General features: G+C 36.8%; 2 protein-coding genes across 2 annotated transcripts in view; one reads left to right on the top strand and one right to left on the bottom strand.

Annotated features, from left to right (window-relative positions):
* The window catches only part of Nit2 (nitrilase family member 2), a 20,137-nt gene extending 15,163 nt beyond the window's left edge, over positions 1 to 4,974 (top strand). Inside the window, exons 8-10 of the mRNA XM_015478583.2 lie at positions 183 to 281; positions 2,242 to 2,297; positions 2,635 to 4,974. Coding sequence (XP_015334069.1) covers positions 183 to 281; positions 2,242 to 2,297; positions 2,635 to 2,726 — 247 coding nt within the window. The 3' untranslated portion in view covers positions 2,727 to 4,974. The remainder of the gene's footprint in view (positions 1 to 182; positions 282 to 2,241; positions 2,298 to 2,634) is intronic.
* Positions 4,975 to 8,993: 4,019 nt separating this feature from the next.
* Positions 8,994 to 14,002, bottom strand: part of Tomm70 (translocase of outer mitochondrial membrane 70) — a 33,805-nt gene continuing 28,796 nt past the window's right edge. Inside the window, exons 11-12 of the mRNA XM_015478582.2 lie at positions 13,873 to 13,995; positions 8,994 to 11,092 (exon numbers count right to left, since the gene is read on the bottom strand). Coding sequence (XP_015334068.1) covers positions 10,939 to 11,092; positions 13,873 to 13,995 — 277 coding nt within the window. The 3' untranslated portion in view covers positions 8,994 to 10,938. The remainder of the gene's footprint in view (positions 11,093 to 13,872; positions 13,996 to 14,002) is intronic.

Here is a 14,002-nt window from a genome sequence, read left to right as displayed (position 1 = left end):
CCCCCCCCCCCCCGCCATCCTTGCTCATTCCAATATCCTGAAACATTGCCTCTGTGTTTTCTTCTAGTAGTTTTCTTTTCTTTCTTTCTTTCTTTTTTTTAACAAAGAATCTGTGTACTTGGGATAGAGAAATGTTGTAGATGTATAATGTGCATAACCTCTTTTCTGTTCACTGGCTACAGGGCTGTTGATAATCAGATATATGTGGCTACAGCCTCTCCTGCCCGGGATGATAACGCCTCCTATGTTGCCTGGGGACACAGCACTGTCGTGAACCCTTGGTGAGTGTATCTAAGTGAGGGTGGGCTCAGTGGGAGCTTGAGAGATGACACATGGGCAGTTAGCTTGTCTAAACCCTGACCAGCCCCCTTCATCTTCCACTCCCAGTTCTCCACACATGACAGGCACAAGAGAAGCTTCCCCTTGAAAACCATGTGAAAAGAAATTACCTACGTGCTTGACCTTAGCCTTCTTCTTTGTGTCTAAGTGAACTTTCACTGTCAATCACACTTGAATCACTTAGAGTAAACAAGGCAGTAGTGAAGGGTGAGTGGTTTTAATAAAAGAGATTCCTGAACTCTTTTTTAACTTTTGGTTAAAATTTAAGCTGAGTAACTGATTCTAGGACAGGAATGAGTTACAGGGCAAGGACTTTGTTTGAAGCATAATGATTAGAGAAGCAGGGAGTTTGGGTTTAGTAAAGGAAACATGACCCTGTCTCCTGTGAAAGGGTAAAACATTACTCAGTGAAAGCAGCATATAAGTCCATTCAGACATACAACATTCACTCATCCCTTAATATGCAGACCTTGTGGTCCGCATTTGTAGAGTTTATATTGTACTTTCACAAACATGATTAACTTGGACTCAGGAGCTTATCCTTATTAAATTCAGATTATTGAGGGTAGAACTGTACTTCTCAGAGTTTAACTGGATCCAGGACTTTGGACTCTAGAAATTGGCCTTCTTCTTCACTGTTTCTGTGTATGAATATTCACACAGCTCTTTCTTTCTCTCTCTCTCTCTCTCACACACACACACACACACGCACACACAGATATGTACTTACACAATTTCAGGGTTAATAGACAAGACTGAGAAGGGTTAAACATTGCTATGGGAGTCCGAAGATGCTCACTCTTCTGACATTATAGCATCCAAAGCTCAATGTGTATGGTAGGGAGGCCTTGGAAGATATGAGAAAAATATGACTAGTGAAATTCTCCCTGATCATTCTACATGTTAGGGTTAAATTTGGAGGATATTGGACTGGAAGGGTTAAGCTGGCTTAACAGTTTCCATAAACTTGCATCAGGTTCCTCTGTCAGGATATTATTAATAGGCTTCCTGCCTCTTGGGCAGCTGCTCCATAGCTAGTTCTTGGGATAGATTGTGATCTGCCTTCTTCATTCCACAGGGCCTGGGGGCTCTCTGGCTTATGTTGACATGGGGGTGGGTGCCTGGGTTACACAGAGAGGGATTTTTGAGTGCCAGGACAAATGGACAAGAATTAGAAAAGAACAGAAAAGGATTTTTGGTTAAATGCCATCTGTGCCAGGAATGTTTATGGCTCTCTAGTAAGTGGAACCAGTTATTATGTCAGATTGTTTGTTATGACACATTACTTTAAAAAAACATTTATTTCACTGAAAGTTTCTGAATATCTGCTCTGGGCTGAGACTAAGCACTGGAATTAATTTTCCAGATTAGTCTTAAGCATGTGGATGCCCCACCAGACTCTATAGTTTTAAATCTTTTGCTTGAATCTGAAACCAAAACCCCTTAGCCTGCAGGGATTCCAGCAGAGCTGGGGTCTGCTCAGACCCAGAATCACCACCCTCAAGTTGAATAGTTGCCTGGGCAGGGGTAAGAAGATCAAGACTGCCTTTGGAAAGGTCCTCGTTGAAGGGCACTCATGAAGAAATAGTGTGGCGCTATTTCTAGTTAACTTTATTCCCAGATGTTTATAATTGTGGAGTAGCTGCCACTTCCTAGTAGTTTGCAGTTTTATGAAACATACTTCATAATTTTACTAAGCCTCACAGAGCTCTTGGTGATTCCAAATGACTTGCCATAAGGTCACTCAGCTACTAAATGATAAAGCAGGGATTTGTACACATGCCATTTTATTTTAGGTCTCAGAATCTTCCCTTTGGCTTGTGAGACAGGGAGGAAAAACAGAGACCTGGAAAATGACCAGATGGTAGTAAGTCCACTCATTTCCCTCTGAATCTTTTCCAGGGGGGAGGTCCTAGCCAAAGCTGGCACTGAAGAAATGATCCTGTATTCAGACATAGGTAAGATTGGCTCTGGGAATTTGGCTCCCTTGTATCCCCACTGCTCTGAAGTATGAAGCCTCAGTCACTTGAAATGACTCCTTTATACCCCCTTTTTGGGATTCAGAGTATTCTAGGTCTGATTTTAAGGCCAGGTGCATAGGGCTATAGCTTTGCTTGGTTTGCTTTGCAATGATCTTGGAACCACTGCGGGGCTATGGGTGCATTCAGATAAAGTGCATTTATATTAGGTAAGTTACTTGCTGAGACTCTAGTTGTTTTTGCAGCTTGGGGAAGAAATCCCCTTGGTCAGTGAAGATTTGCAAATTATTAATCATGCACTTTCCTGTTCTTGCAGACCTGAAGAAGTTGGCTGAAATACGCCAGCAAATCCCCATTTTTAAACAGAAGCGATCAGACCTCTATGCAGTGGAGACGAAAAAGCCCTAAAGTTTGTTTCCAACATCTCACAAAACAGGAAGATACAAATGTTTCTGTAGCATAGCTTCTGTTGATTCTTGTTTTGTAGGGGTGATGAAGATTGAACCAAGACTCACACATACTACCACTGAGCTACATACTTAGGCTCCTATTGAATTCTTTAATGGTTTTTTAAATAAATTTCAGCCTTTTCCTCCTGGGAGAGCTGTCTGTTGAGATGATAAAGCCATCTTGAATAGTTAGAAAGGACACAGACTGGCATCAAAGAGCAGAAAGGGGGGTCCATGAAGCTTCTTTCCTTAAGATGCCGAAGAGCAGTAGGTTAAAAAATATCTTGGGGGCTGGGGATGTGGCTCAAGTGGTAGCGCGCTTGCCTGGCATGCGTGCGGCCCGGGTTCGATCCTCAGCACCACAGACAAAGATGTTGTGTCCGCCGAAAATTAAAAAATAAATATTAAAATTCTCTCTCTCTCTCTCACTCTTTCTTTAAAAAAAAAAAAAAAAAATCTTGGTATCCTGTTGGTTGATGTACCTAATACAAACCTTTTTTTATATTAAGCCTCTTATCCCACCTGCTTGAGTTGGTCTGCTGCTATTCGTCTTCAAAAGTATATTAAAGTTATTGTTAGTCCCTGCATAGCTGTGGGAAGCAAGATGATGGATCCTTGGTGTTTGCCAGAGGATATGGCAACCTTTTCTTTCCTAGCAGCTTTTGGGCTCTTTAAATTCAAGAAGGAGCTAATGACTTAACACTAGGCCTTCCTGATCTTGGAGGAAAGGCCAGGTCAACAGTGAGCCTCATGGGAAAATGGCATTGGTGAAAGCAACTCAGTGTGTCTGCAGAAGATTTTTCTGATAGGATTGAGTGTCAGAAAATCTCATCTTTTTCTGCTTTTCAGTTTGCTTTTTTCCCTAGTAATACTTTATAGCTCCATAGATAAAAAAACTTCGGAACCACTTTTGGTCTCAGAATCTTCTTGGACTAATGTGTTTTTATTTATGTGTAAAAGTTGGCTCATGTAACCTGGTACAATACTGCTCTAGCACACTACTGGTTTTACATGATATTTACCATACTGGTAAATAAAGCAAAAATTTTAAACAAAAGACACATGAGTATATATTCTATTTGCTATGAGTGGAGACATTATATATCATTTAATCTCTGGAAAATAGCACTGTGTGTACTCATAAGATCAAGAGTGAAAAAGACAAATGGCTTTTTAAATGAAGTGTATAATTTGGTGAAATTTTATATAAGAACCATGGAATAACTCAAATCAAGACAATGAACGCACTTACCACCTGCAAGTTTCCCTGTGCCCATTTATAATCCCTCTGGCTACTCTTCTGTCTTCGGACAATCACTGGTAAACTTTATCACTAATGATTAGTTTGCATTTTCTTGAATTATATAAAAATGGAATCATGCCATATGTACTTTTTTCTTTTGGTCTTTATTATTTGGAGATTCATCTGTGTTTGTAACAGTTATTTATTCCTTTTTTAAAAGGAATTGTTTATCCACTTAAATGTTGGTGAACATTTGGGCTACTTTCCGTTCTTGGCTGTTGCAAGTAAAGGAGCTAGAACATTTTATACAAGTTGTTTATCTCATATACACATTTCACTGCCAAACTGTTCTCCAAAGTGATTATGATTTTACAGTGGTGCCAGCCAGTTGGTCTACATCTCCTCACGTACACTTGGTATGGTTAGCCATCATAACTATCACTGGTGCTACAGAAACAAAGACACTTCATATTGATGTAGCATTCCTACAACAGACAAGGCAGATGCTCGCTAAAACTTGGTTTTGTATTTCAGTCTTGTTCTTTTAGTGTTATACCTGGTGATCTTATGGTGCATTCAAAGACTATGAAAGGAAACAAATGAAGTAGGGATATCCTATAACGAGTATGAAACATTTTATTTTTGGAAGTGTGTGGTAACCTGGTCAATGTTTTTACCTTTTAGAAAATGGTATCTAATGAATGTTTTTATGGATGGAGTACAAAAGATACTTTGCTTTCATAACTAGTGGAACACAGGGGAGTTTACACACAAAATGAAAATGGTAATATCCATTTAAAGAAGTACAGGAACAAAGGGTATTTACTGATACTCAAGCTGAAACTCAATACTTGGGGTATTATTATTTTGGAATTTTGCATAAGAAAAGGGGTTTCATTAACTTCTGACATCCTTGTGTCATGGCTGAAACCATTTGAGTCACTTCATTAAATTTCTCTACACAGATTTTTGGCCTGGCTTATTGTGTTTTCTATATATGAGCCTATAGTGGAAGTTATAACAGAATCATGGATAACGCTGACTATTTTAGTTTACCAAGAGCACGTATGAAAGTGTTCACCATGCAGGAGTATGCAGAGACTCTAAATGCTGTCTGTGGCTTTAAATCTTCTTTTATTAGATGTTATTGCTTTTTCTGAAGGATCCAGGATTGGAATTCATATTGATCTCAAGTAGCAAAAAAAGAATGAAAACAACCTATCTGTAACATGTTTTTTTTCCTTTCTATATAGTTCTATCAATTAATGTATGGAAATGTACTGATGTTAATCTTGAACAAGCCAAGTCAAATATATTCTTGCATTAAATATTTTTAAAATACTTTAAAAAAAAGAGAAAATGATATTTAATCAAAATGAATCCTGGATTCCCACTTGGAGTGGGAGAATATTACAGTTTGAAGCTGTGAGAAAAATTTTAACTGCCATTTCCCTTAACTCCCAACTTTTTTTTTTTTTAAAAAACTTTATTTATATGTGGTGCTGAGGATTGAACCCAGAGCCTCGCATATGCTAGGTGAGTGTTCTACAGCTAAGCCACAACCCCAGCCCCCTACTTTCTAACGAGTTCCACAATTATTATTTTTGTACAGTACTTTAAAGGCTGCTATTACAAGTTGAACCTATATCTTATTAGGGGCCTCTTGGACCTCTCTCTAGTTTAGGCAACACATTTAGCCAGTTAAAGTGAATCTTTATCACTTTAATCAGCCACGATGATCTGCTAAAATAGGACATGCAGGTAGGCAGAATGATTTTGATCTAGAAGCTGACCTAACAGGTAGTAGTAGGTTTTGCATTGGTTGCAACTGAATGAATAACAGGGTTTTTAAACCTGTTATTGTAGTTGTTGGTTGTGAAATTTAGGGAAACTCCTTGTTGCTACCAAAAGTTAGGTCCATGTAAAGTACACCAAGTGAAAAAAGATTCAGGTAAGAATTGAGGTTTCAAGATGAATGTTCTGTTCTACTGGCTAACCTTTTTAAGCACTGCTGGATAGGTTTTGGTGGTGAGTGGGTATGAGGTGAGGGGACAGAAAGGGAAAAGATAACCAGCACTGACTGCCACTACAGCAGGGAGTTAACATTGCTTCTTCTCATTTATGCCTCATAACCGCTTTTGTGTTGCAGTTTCATATTACTTGTCAAATTGTCTTCATTTGGTTTTGTTTCTTCTTGAATGAATTTTGGAAGGTAAGAGAAAGCTAGTTATTGGAAGAGAATGTACTTTTAGATTAAATGTTCTTGTTAAAAATCAGCAATAAAAAAGTGAAGCCCTCGATGTACAGTCATATAACTAGAACATACATACAAGGATGCTTCTTGTTCAGTGATTTAACTGGTTCATAATCCACTAAGTGGACAAGAATCCTCAAGCATGGAGCATGATGGGCAAGGTGTAGTAATATTCTGTTGTGATGACCAGCTCTTCTGAAATTATTTAGCACCCCACTCTAGTTTGTGCTCTGTCCTTTAAATCTTGTCCTTAGATTCATTCTCAGTTTCTCTCTCAAAAGAAAGCCTAAATCTTGCCATCTTATGGACTAATTTTTTGTATCCACGCACTTTCTTAAATTCATTTCTGCTTACCAGATAATTCCTATATTTCAGTTGCTTTTCAGACCCCTGAAGGCGGATATGCCTTCACCATTACAATGACATTTCTCTGACAAAGACTGTCAGTGACTCATTTGCAGACCTATTTGGCCTCACTAAAACCTAGCATCATTAATGTTGTTTCTAAGTTTTACTTTTTGCCCCTCTTATATATTTTCCCTGAAGTAGTCTCTACACAAATGGTCTTAAATATATGTTTATAATTCTTTTTTTCTAAATATTTTTAGTTGTAGATGGATGCAATACCTTTATTTTTACGTGGTTCTGAGGATCAAACCTAGTGCCTCATACATGCGAGCCACAATCCCAGCCCTCATAATTCTGATAATATACAGCTCCACTACTGTTTTCTCCCAATCAGTTTAAAAACAACTCATTTTGCTGGACTCAATTTGGATGGCTCATTTTCAGCTCAGGCACTTAATGTCTCTTCACTTAGATCTTTTGTCACGATTGCTGTTTCCCTGTCTTGTAGAAAACTCCTTACCTAAACCTTAGTTGTTCTTTTAAGTCTCTGGTCAGGCAGCTTGCTGTGACCAGCTCATTAAAGGTTTGGCAGCAATGAAAATCCACTCCATGTGCTATATTCACCTAGATCCACCACATTCCTCCCCTAGGATCTGGGGCACTTGCATGCTGTGCTCTAAATCATCAAGTCTGTTGTCTGACCTAGGAATCACATGTCTTCTGCCAGCATTCAGGAAAATGTAGTTGCAAATATGGGTAAAAATCTTGTATTGCAGATATTGAAAAAAAGCAGGTAAAAGTTGTTTAGTACAGAAGTTATTCAGAGATAAGCCATGTATGGGTTATCTCTGCAGAGAACCCCACCATTATTCATCCTGTTCCCCTTTGAATTAAAGTTTCATCCTGCTATTGCTCTAGAAAAACTCTCCATGCCCTTTCAGGACAACACTTCTGCAGTCACTTCTGCAGTTATCTTTAAATGCTAACAAAAGAACTGGGCTAGGTGTTTCTGAGCTCTGAATGACAGGAATCATGTCCCTTAAGCCTACTCATACCTTTAATCAACTCCCCTCCCTTTGAATGGGGTCAGACATCACAGCTATTGTCCCAGTGATGAGCAGGTATTCAGCAGGAAGACCATCTAGAAGTAATAGTTCCAAGTATAATCTGTGTACTATCACCTTAAATCACTCATTATTTTTATGCTACCTAATTATGAGCTCCAAAACACTTGAAAATGGTGTTTTCCTTTTGATGTCTCTTCTAGGATACTGACAAGGGGATCTCAATTTTTACCTTATACCTGAAGGGCAGTCTTTTTTGGTTTGGTGATTATACCAAGATCCTACTTATTTTAAATCACAAATACCTCCAGCTCTTGACTTAAATGCCAGTCTGTCACTTGAGTGTACATTCACTACCTAAACCACCTTTGGCCAGTTTCAGTACATATGAAGTTGTTCTACTTTGGGATACTAAAAAGAACTTTGAACTATAATTCTCCTTATACACATACAGTGAAAGTAGCATTAGCTTCCTATAGCGGCTGAAAGGAACTATCATAAACTCAGTGGCTTAACATGACAAAAGTTGGCCAGGTGCAGTGGTGCATGCCAATAACGCAGTGACCCAGGAGGCTGAGGTAGGAGACCACAAGTTTGAGATTAGCCTTGGGAACAGAAGACCTGTCTCAAAACTAAGGGCTGGGGATGGACCTCTATGGTAGAACCCACTGGGTTCAATCCCTAATACCATTAAAAAAATTTTTTTTTTCTTTTTTTAAAGAAGGTATGCCATTACACTTCCCATGTGTAATTTCCTCTCAATAAAATCACATCTGCAAAATCCCTTTTTGCCATCTTAGGTAAGGTTCCAAGGACAGGATGTGTATATTTTTTAGGGGACCATTTTTTTTTTCCTATCAGTATTTTAAAGCTTACAAACATTAAATTTAAAATTCTGTCACTTTGTTTACAAATCAAATTAGTAGAGGACTGGAGATAGAATGAATGATTACCCACCCCTTTCCCTAACTACTCCCAAGTTATTTTGTTATAAACAGAGATCATACAACACAATTTACCAAGACAGTTTAGGGAAATTATTACTTTTATAAAAAATTTTTTAACCAAACCAAGTTTCTTGGTTTGGTTAAACTATATGGTCCTCTTGTTTATAGACTGTCTGAAGGAAGGTCGCTCTCTTGGCTCTCTGTAAAGCTTTGTTTCACAGTAGAAATGATGAATGCTTTCAGGAAACACCACCACTCACACCAACCAACTTGTACGTGTCTATTTTCAAAGTTAGTTTGAGCTCAAAAGAATGATTATCTAAAACTGTAATAAAAAGCTACCTATCTTACTGTTCAAAGAATACATAAAAAAGCTTGAACGTAATATTTATTTCGTGAATTTACATGTGAGGTCATTTACAAAGAAAAAATACAGACAGATGCAGCTTTCAGTGCAGTTTTCAAATAGTTTCACAACAGGCAATAGTCTGAGAATTTGGAATGACAGTATTGAATGGCACATGCTTCAGTTTCCTTTTTTTTTTTTTTTCTACCCAACCCCAAGGAGAAAGAAAGGAGAAGAGTAGAAGAAAATGTCAGTGGTAATGTAAATGCAGCCATGCAAATAAAAACTTTTTTTTAAAGCCAGAGGTCATTCAGAGATGTATAACATTCCTATAGATACATAATTTAAGAACAAAAAAAAAAAAGCACAGCTCTCCAGTTTTCCATTATCCCAATCTTAAATTATGTTAACAATCCCAACTAAAATCTGTCAGCGGCCTCAATATTTTCCAAAGACTGACTTTGGAAGAAGAATCATTTCTAATAGTTTCTAAAAAGATAGCATTTATAGACAAAATCTTTTTGGTTTCAACAGGATAAAGCACCCTTTTAAAGAGGGTAAATGTTCATTTATTTCCAACAATGTAAACTATAATTAGACTTCATTTCCAGAAAAGTATAACATAAGGCTTGTTCTTTTACTATATTCAGACTTAAATAAATCCCTCCCTATCTGATGTCTAAAACAAAAGACCTGTTAAGAACACAGCCCTTCCCCCACATGAAAGATCCTTTTGCATATAAGCCAAAGGATGGTCTATAAAAGTAACAACTGGAAATACACTAAAGTGATTCCTAAGTAGGGAGGAGTACAGATAAAACCAACAGAACAAAACATCTGCTGTTAGTATACCTAGTGAAGACCTAAAAATGGGCCATTAGTCCTTAGAGGTTAAGGTTAGCACAATACAAAAAAGCACTCTGCATGTATTCAATGTCTTTGAAAATACTGGCTCAAAATTCCTTAAGCACATGTAGCCATAGCTAAAGCACTATACCTGTCATTTCAAAAAATACTATGTTTTGAAAAACCAAACAAAAAATCCCCAAAACCCCCACAACTCTTCTGGCTCCAAGACTTACATCCTTTCTGAACTTAGCCATATTTTCTTCACTAGAAAATTTAAGCAAATTAAACACTCCCATAAACACACTCCATGTTTACTTGGGCTATACACATAACCTATACTTTTTTTTAAAAAAAGTATGCTTAAAATAGTACTATTGCAGAAAAAGTTATTGGCAATTATGAACACACTTCTATTTCAGCTTACCTTTTTTCCTGGTCCACTTCTCCATTATAGTCTTCTTGTACAGATTATCAATCAGAATATCTTGACTCCTGCAAAATTTACTGAATGAAAACCAGCTGTTGTAGACTTTTAAATTTCTAAAGTTCTGCAGAATCAGAGGCATTGTGCATGCTGGCAATGGTTAAAGGATCGCTCAATTTATTGTAATCCCCATTTAAGCTTTCCATCCTTAAAAAAAAAAAAAAAAAAATCAACTAAAAAGGATTAATTGAATATAAAAGAAATTATTTATATACGTGTTAATTTAAAAACAACATATTGTAAAACTCATATTATACACAAACATATATTTATATATTTAGACAAAATCACCCAGAACATAATCCACCCCCACCCCATTAAAAAAAAAAAAAAAACTGAATCAACAAATCAAAGTTTTTATTTGCATGGCCAAATTATTACTATGCAACTTTGTTTTAATATCCCTTTAACAGGTTCTAAGCTTTTGTTGCACAGGGAATAAAAGCTGCAAGACTGTGAACTTCCTTCAACAGCCACGCCCACAACACCTAAACATGAAACAGGTAAAGAATGACAACACCACAAAGGGGAATACTAAGTTCCACCATTCAACACAGTTTATGAGTGTCCTTAGGGTTCAGTTGAAGAGGGGGTAAACTTCTTTTAAAAAGAACGTCAGTCTCCTTTCCCCTTGTTTTATAATGTTGGTGGTTTTAATCCGTATTTCTTTGCAACTTCTGTCTGGGCATGGGCAGCATCGCAAAGTGAATACAGATGAGCCATCTCCATTTCTGATTTGGCCAGGTTAATAGCTTTGTTGAACATGTCAATGGCTTTCTCCATGTTTCCTCTAAAAGAACAAAATGTTTAAAATTCTCATATTAAACAGGCATTTCACAGTATCTAATAAAGTCTATAAGTGCTGCTACATGAAGTCTGACAAACTAAGTTTCAACTATGATTCCAATAAGATAACTTCTTTCATAAAACAAAGAAAAGTGTCTAGCACAATGAAAACACTCAGGGAATGTTAACTACTTTTACGAATACTGTGTGCTTCCATTATACCTCTTACATTGTTTATAGCCCCTTAAATCATATAGGTTATTTAAAATCATAATTCTGTTTGGTTCCTCAAGTTTTCATGTTTCTGGTGAAACACAGGCTCCTTTAGAAAGCAGGGACCACCTCCGAGAACTGAAGCCTTTCCTTCAGGGGCCTTAACTTTGAAGGTTTATGCAAGCCCACCTTCTTTCTACCTCGTCTCTCACCACCCTAAGCCCAATCCCATGCACTTCTACTTCAGTAACAAAGGGACAAACAATCTCCATTCTTTGACTCTGCCACACACTCATTCCTGCATACAACACTCAGATTATTTATTGCCCATTTGCCTGATTCTGGTCAAATCCTCACCTTTGTAAGGCTTAGTTCAAATACCATATCCTCATGAAAAATATTTTCCCTTCCAAAAACAGGGAATGAGCTGCTTTACCAGCTATGGGCCCATAGTTCTATTTAATTCCATGCATAGTTAGATGAATGTGTATTTATTTACATCATAATCTTACTTTCAAGTTCCAGAACCTAGTATTATGGCTGATAATTACTGTTTTTGAGTAAACAGATGAATATGCTTGGGCAATAAGATAAAACTGACCTCTTAACAGTCTTAAGTGTGGCTAGGCTTTATACAGTTAATGAGAAACAATTGTTATTGTTTTAACTATGTAAATGTGCATACAGGTACGTAATCCAAAAATAAATACTTATAAAGTCTCTAGTTATATTTATTAAGTCTTCCAGTTAGACTCTAAGAGGAGGAACCTCTAGGGTGACCATATTTAACTCACTACAACGTATGCCTATATGATTGATTTATTTTTTTAAAGGGGTCTTTTTTTTTTAACAAAAATTTTTTTGTTTAATTATTGATAAACCTTTATTTCATTTATTCATATGTGGTGCTGAGAATCGAACCCAGTGCCTCACTATGCCAGGCAAGTGCACTACTACTGAGCCACTGTCCCAGACCCTGATAAAAAAAAATTAAAAAAATTAAGTCTAAGTTGTTGATAGACCTTATTTATTTATTTATATGTAGTGCTGAGAATTGAATACAATGCCTCACACGTGCTAGGCAAGCACTGAGCTACAATCCCAGCCCTGAAAGACTTATTTAAAAAAAACAAAACAAAACCTTTTTTTAGGAGTTCAGATATTAGATTAACAACTAGCAGATATGCTAAATACTAGCATAATCAGCGATTTTATTCATTCATTCACATTAGTTTTATTTAAACGTAAAGTAAGATTTACAGTGGAATTCATGTTTTTTAATTGTAGGTGGACATAAGACCTTTATTTTATTCATTTATTTTTATGTGGTGCTAAGGATTGAACCCAGGGCCTCACACATGCTAGGCAAGTACTCTATCCCTGAGCTAAAATCCCAGCCCTTACAATGGAATTCTTAAAAGAACAATTAACTAAAATTTCACCAAACCACTTGATTAAATAAGGGGTCTCAGCAGGATTTACAAACACCTTAAATGCAAAGTCTTTTTATAGATTCACCTTTCTAAAAAGATTCATAGCTTTGCTCAAAAACAATTAAGAACAAATACCCTATTCTAGTAAGAGAATATGTTATTAAAATTAGAACTATTTACATGCAACTGTCAGTACAGAATGATTCAAAAGAACCACACAATTCATTATTCTGTCTCTCTGTAGCAGGAAAAGGATCCCAGGAAGCCAGAATGATGGGGAATTAAGAGATACTGTGCAAATTCCTAACCAATGATAGTGACAGGATTAGCAATTCTGGCATCGGTGAAATATGGACTTGAATTTTGTATTTGTTCCTGACTCACTGTGTAACCATGTTAACCTATCTGTCTGGGCATTAGTTTCTGCACTGTTCACCCGAACTCAGGATTTTATATCCACCATCTTTATAAAGAGCGGGGTATAGATCAATTTAAGTAATATTTGGAAAACACTTCAAGTTCAGTACTTGATCTAAAATAGGGACTCAAATGGAAGGCAATGCCACCATTAAGATGCTGTACTACAATAAGTCCCATGCTTCAACAATTATACCTGTAAACGTAGACCTTTAAAAGCAACTCTGGATATAAAATAAGAAGTTATGGGAAGTCAAGAGTTGGAAAAAAATAATTTGATACAACCCCAATTTGAAAGAAAACTCATGGGGGTTCAGAAGATGTTGCAACTTGCCTACTTGCTTGTTCCTTGTCTGCTGCTTTGTAGAATACAGATCTCATGGCAATCTGGCTATCAATCTTTCTTGTTCTATACTCCCTAAAATATTAGCACATTACATGTGTTCTTTTTTTTCCTTCTAACATGAATCAGGTGAAAAGAGGAAAGAACACACAGATATTAGAGGAAGACTTAGTTTCTGTTTCTAATGCATAAATTTAACTTATACAACTTTTACAAGTGTGATTTTTAATTTTAAAAAATGATAAAATGAGGCAATTGAAAGTTACATGGTTTCAAAGGAAGCTTGCATCAATAGGCATAACTACATGTATGTAATGAGAACAACAAGGTATCCTATGGAGCTGCCAAAAACTTGCTAAGAACAGACTCTAGAATTACCTTTGCACTTCAATAGTTCCCATGGTTTCATATGCAAAATCACATTTATTATCAATTTCAATAGCTTTGCTGATAAGCTCCAAACCTCTATCCAAATCTTGCTTCCACTGAAGCTGAAGTAAACTGCAAA

The sequence above is a fragment of the Marmota marmota genome, unplaced genomic scaffold, assembly GCF_001458135.2.
Source record: "Marmota marmota marmota unplaced genomic scaffold, marMar, whole genome shotgun sequence".
Classification (NCBI taxonomy): Eukaryota; Metazoa; Chordata; class Mammalia; order Rodentia; family Sciuridae; genus Marmota; species Marmota marmota.
This window is presented reverse-complemented; position numbering and strand designations above follow the sequence as displayed.